Source organism: Centruroides sculpturatus, unplaced genomic scaffold, assembly GCF_000671375.1.
Source record: "Centruroides sculpturatus isolate CEXI.00-Female unplaced genomic scaffold, Cexi_2.0 scaffold862, whole genome shotgun sequence".
Taxonomy (NCBI): Eukaryota; Metazoa; Arthropoda; class Arachnida; order Scorpiones; family Buthidae; genus Centruroides; species Centruroides sculpturatus.
Genome location: NW_019385110.1, coordinates 130,371 through 136,370, shown reverse-complemented (window position 1 = coordinate 136,370; position 6,000 = coordinate 130,371). Strand labels below are relative to the sequence as shown.

Below are 6,000 nucleotides of genomic sequence, written 5' to 3'. Positions count from 1 at the left end.
CCCCCCCACACAGTCTAACATCCACACATATAGAAAAAACCTCGAATCTTTTGCATATCTCGAAATTTCGAGGTGTCCCGAGTCCAAAAATGTAAAAATTTGGGAGGGGTCATTTTTTGACCGCGCGTTACACTTTTCCTCTGTTATATATAACAGCCGGAAAAGTAAAAATTATCGAATACATATTTATATATTACTTAGAGAAGTCTTTTAGCTTTGGAATAAAAAGTTTCTACGTTCTATCTTTATTACAACTCTATTTATTGAATATTTTATTCTGAGGTCATGTGATGACATCAGAATTTCCGGGTCTCTTTCGGTAACAAGTCTGCCCCTAGTCGGAGTCGGAGTCGGTAGATTTTTACGCGACTCGACAGCCCTGATAGAAATCGAACCAGCCGTTCTCGCGAAATATTCGGACAAGAATTCAATTTTAAATATCTGTATATAGAAGAAACCAGTGGCATACCCAGGGAGGGGTATGCCACTGGCCCCTGACCCCTCCAAAGATTTAGGACGGATGGCTGAGCTGTCAAGGTGGCAGCCTACCGCTCTGGGGGACCCGGAGCGAATCCGGTCGGGTCAAGGAATCCCGAGGAATTTTTCGGGGGTGGTCCGTTCGGATATGTCGGGCTCCGTCCCTCACCACCCGGTCCCCCCATTGTGGGCCTGGCCGAACCCATAATGGGCCTGCTATAAGAGGCCCTCTTAGTGCCCACAGGGTGGAAAGAGTGTAAAAAAAAGACCTCTCCAAAGAGAAGGAAAAAAGTAGAAAGTTTTCCAAAACTCTTTTTCTAATTAAAATTAATTTTTTAAATTTATATTGGGCCATGTCTTCTATTTCTACACTACTAATGAATTAGCGGTCACGTAAGATGGAAATTTTATTGAATTCGTATTAAAAATTTTTATCCGTTCAATTCAGCTCTCTCCAAGATTAAATCTTGAGTGTTTCATTGGAAGAAACATTATACATATTCCATTTGTTCAAAAAACGAGACTAAAGTTGCTCACTAAGACGCAAAAGGGGCTCTACCCCGGACCCTATACAAGCTTTTGACGGTGTTTATGTAACTGTGAGTGAGTGTAACTATGGATACAAACATTCAAGTAGTTTCGATGATTTTTGTAACTCCACCGTAATTACAAAAATCGCCGACCACCGAATAATGAAATGTTATATCATGCGTTACTGGTATTCAATGAGCGATATTTCACCACCCGTGATTAATTAAATCACGAAGAAAAATCATCGACAATGCCAGTGACATAATATTTTGATAGTCGGAGATCGGAGACTTTTATAAATACGATGAAGGTTACATACAAGGACATGGGCAAGAATAGTTGGAAATTTTCCCCGGAACTGGAAAAGATTTGAGGACCTGTAGTGATTCTAAACCCTATAAAATTAACGTTAATGTTTTATTTTTTTATAATAAAATTTTTAATGTTCTTTATTAATAAATAAATATTCTGTGTATTTTATTTGTTTAAAACTAAGAGAGTCTCACTCAACCTCGAGTCCCATACACGCTGTCAACTGTCCTGTTCGTGTACCTGTTATATGAATTTTTGTAATTACGGGTGATATTTTTATGGTCTGTTTTCATCATAATTACAAGAATCACCGAATATCTATATATTACGTAACCGGCGTTAACGGTGACTTTTCAGTAACAGTAGTGAAATATCGTTCGTCGTCTACTTGCAATACTTTCATCCTCGGAGTCGTAATTAATTAAAAGTTTTTCCTGTGTTAAAATTCCCCACAAAATGAAGATTTTCCATTTCTTTTTTTAAAATAGAACACTATTTTTAACGAAATATCTTACATTCTCTTCACCAAGTATTAAGTTTATAAAAAAAATACATCGAGCACATCTGGCATCACTGCTCTTCTCTTGTTATTATTGCAATTTGATGATAGGTTGAGTTTCTAGAAAGATCCAGTTTTGTGTGTTTTAAATTAACAATTTGAACTTCAAAGTTATAGTTGTAAAAATCACTTATTTAGTGAAGATAGCATTCAAGTTTTATTTATATATTTATTAATCGTTCTTTCAGCATTATTAAACATCTTTGAGGCGAATAAAGCGTGAGTTGCCGTAGAAACAAAGTTATAACTTTGAGTTGAATATAAATTTTCACATATTTTTTTAATTTTTCAGAAATGGCTAATGTACAAGAAGATTTATTGCAATGTTACAACAGAGGCTGTGGTCAACGTTATGATCCTGATAAAAACAAAGAGGGTAAACTATACCGAAATGAAGCTGTTTTAAGCACGTGCTACCATCATTTCGACGCCATATTGAAAACGCGAAACGGTGCAAACGTACCCCGATACTGATATCTCTGCATATCTGCGTTAAATGAATGTTGATTGTATTTAAAATAGTTGCTGACAATCGTAGTAAAAAGTTTGAACGCACTATTAGTTACGTAATCGGACATTTAAAGATACTGGCGAAAGCATGCTACCTCGGAAGTAAAACTTCCTCTCTCAAAGATGGCGTCGAAATGATGGTAGCGTGTACTGAAACCGCATATTACATCGTTAGTCGTAAAAAAGTTAGCATTATTTGAATCGCTGCTATTTTTAATATGTACATCGTAGTCATATAAGTAATTTTGTTCGTATATAATAGCCTTAAGTAAAGTTCGAAAATATGTCATATTGGTTGTGTTTAAAACTGTGTTACACTGAAAGTATCTGTGGAAAGAACAGGCCAATCATATAAAAGCAACCAGAAAATAAGCAAAATTTATTTAAGCTTATGATGTTTGATTCCCATTGCTCTAAGTATTTAGGAATAGAAATGAACTTTTAGAGGGAGTAAATAGGTCAAAGGAAAATGTCCTTAATGACATAATATTGTAGCTGTAGATTATTTAATAGTGTTTTACAAAGATATATAATAGTAAATACGTGAGCCTTTCACAGCCCAGCACACACATTTATAAAATCTAAGTGACTCATACAACATGGAATTCACATAAAACGGAATAATCAACAGTGTTATAGGGGGGTCAACTGTATATTCCGAAAAACAGCACCCAAAGAATATCAAAATACCTCTTTGTTATTTAGCATCAAAGATTAAGTGTTTCTTGATTATATCTTATCTGAGAGTTAATTATATTTTCCAAAAAATAATTTTTTTTAATTACACTTTTTTTTTTATCTGTACTTTTCATATTACATATTATATATACAATACATTTTACAATGTATGTTATACATTATACATACAATATCAATGGCATGCCATTCATGGAAGCTGTGGAAGTGCCACTTCCCTTGTATTTTTTAAAATATAAATCCATATTGTACGATTATTTTCATATTTTAACATACTTTGAATCAATTAAAATTATTTTATTGTAACCGCATTATGGATCTTATTACAAATTTCTATACTATATGTGAAAAAAAAAATGACAAGATTGCCATTGTACATTCGAATATAAATTTGTGTATACATATTCCCAACGGAAGTGCTGTATTGTTGAATACAGGACAGTGTCCGTGGCGAAAATATTTAAATCGTGTAAAGCAGCCAGATTACATGCATTTACACATGCACTTTACAGAGCACCAACCTCACATGGTTTAGCTTGTCATTGCTACACACCAAAATATCGTATAACGCTTTCAATGATTCTATCTGGGGCCGACACAGCTTCCCTAACATCAAATGTCACCACACACCACTGTACAATATACATTTTGCAATGTTAGTCATACATCTTTTTATGTCATTATATAAATATTCCAGTTATAATCAGTTATTAGATNAAAACAGAAACTACTTACAGCTTTAGAAACAGAAGTAAATATCACAACAACTACAACTAGCACAGAAAAATCAAATGCTGTAAGAAAAGAATATTGCAACAATTTAGAAGACTCTATGGCTAATATGTTAGATAGTGACGATGAAGATGAGGAATCTGAAAACCAAATATCATACACTAATGCTAATTTGCTCACAGAATATGCCAAAGAAAAAAGATTATCAAGAGACCAAGATCCATTAAAGTATTGGGAGATTAATAGTAAAAAATTTGGAGGTCTTAGTCACATGGCTCGCACATATTTATCATCACCTGCAACAAGCGTTCCAAGTGAGCAGTTTTTCAGTGCAGCAGGAATTATTTACGATCCTCATCGTAATAGACTTTTGGGGGATAAAGCTGCCAAGTTACTCTTTTTGAAGTACAATTTACCATTAATTAATTTTGATTATGACATTTAATTTTTTTGAAGTTTCTAAAATTGTGATTATTTTATCTGATAATTTGATAATTAAAATTCTTTGATAATTATTATAATATAATATAACCGTGATGATTATTTCAATTAGCATTAGAGGTTTGATCTCACTATAAAGATAGTTAAATTAATACCTTATACTGGTAACTTATAATTAATGTTTAAATATTTAATTTTTGCAATATAAAAGTGCCAAATATGTGATTTTAATAAATAAAAAGTGATTTGAATTGAAGTTGTTAGTATTTTATTGCTCTCTCTCTTTAAAATTTCATATAAGTAATGAAAATCATTAAGATAAAAGATCCGTTAAAGATCCGCTAAAAGGTAACGGATACGGATACGGATACGGATCTTTTTTTTCCCTCGGATATCCGCGGATACGGATACGGATACGGATATCCGGAACATCACTATTTTTAATATGTACATCGTAGTCATATAAGTAATTTTGTTCGTATATAATAGCCTTAAGTAAAGTTCGAAAATATGTCATATTGGTTGTGTTTAAAACTGTGTTACACTGAAAGTATCTGTGGAAAGAACAGGCCAATCATATAAAAGCAACCAGAAAATAAGCAAAATTTATTTAAGCTTATGATGTTTGATTCCCATTGCTCTAAGTATTTAGGAATAGAAATGAACTTTTAGAGGGAGTAAATAGGTCAAAGGAAAATGTCCTTAATGACATAATATTGTAGCTGTAGATTATTTAATAGTGTTTTACAAAGATATATAATAGTAAATACGTGAGCCTTTCACAGCCCAGCACACACATTTATAAAATCTAAGTGACTCATACAACATGGAATTCACATAAAACGGAATAATCAACAGTGTTATAGGGGGGTCAACTGTATATTCCGAAAAACAGCACCCAAAGAATATCAAAATACCTCTTTGTTATTTAGCATCAAAGATTAAGTGTTTCTTGATTATATCTTATCTGAGAGTTAATTATATTTTCCAAAAAATAATTTTTTTTAATTACACTTTTTTTTTTATCTGTACTTTTCATATTACATATTATATATACAATACATTTTACAATGTATGTTATACATTATACATACAATATCAATGGCATGCCATTCATGGAAGCTGTGGAAGTGCCACTTCCCTTGTATTTTTTAAAATATAAATCCATATTGTACGATTATTTTCATATTTTAACATACTTTGAATCAATTAAAATTATTTTATTGTAACCGCATTATGGATCTTATTACAAATTTCTATACTATATGTGAAAAAAAAAAATGACAAGATTGCCATTGTACATTCGAATATAAATTTGTGTATACATATTCCCAACGGAAGTGCTGTATTGTTGAATACAGGACAGTGTCCGTGGCGAAAATATTTAAATCGTGTAAAGCAGCCAGATTACATGCATTTACACATGCACTTTACAGAGCACCAACCTCACATGGTTTAGCTTGTCATTGCTACACACCAAAATATCGTATAACGCTTTCAATGATTCTATCTGGGGCCGACACAGCTTCCCTAACATCAAATGTCACCACACACCACTGTACAATATACATTTTGCAATGTTAGTCATACATCTTTTTATGTCATTATATAAATATTCCAGTTATAATCAGTTATTAGATGATAGTTTGGCTGGTAGAATATTGAGCTAATTCCCTAAAAATTGGCATTTCAAAGTTATATAAAAATTTACATTTTTCTGTACTTGATAATTTACTTATTTA

General features: G+C 32.5%; 1 protein-coding gene across 1 annotated transcript in view; it reads left to right on the top strand.

Annotated features, from left to right (window-relative positions):
• The window catches only part of LOC111634888 (zinc finger BED domain-containing protein 4-like), a 27,333-nt gene extending 22,802 nt beyond the window's left edge, over nucleotides 1-4,531 (top strand). Inside the window, exon 2 of the mRNA XM_023379725.1 lies at nucleotides 3,841-4,531. Coding sequence (XP_023235493.1) covers nucleotides 3,841-4,262 — 422 coding nt within the window. The 3' untranslated portion in view covers nucleotides 4,263-4,531. The remainder of the gene's footprint in view (nucleotides 1-3,840) is intronic.
• Nucleotides 4,532-6,000: the final 1,469 nt, after the last annotated feature.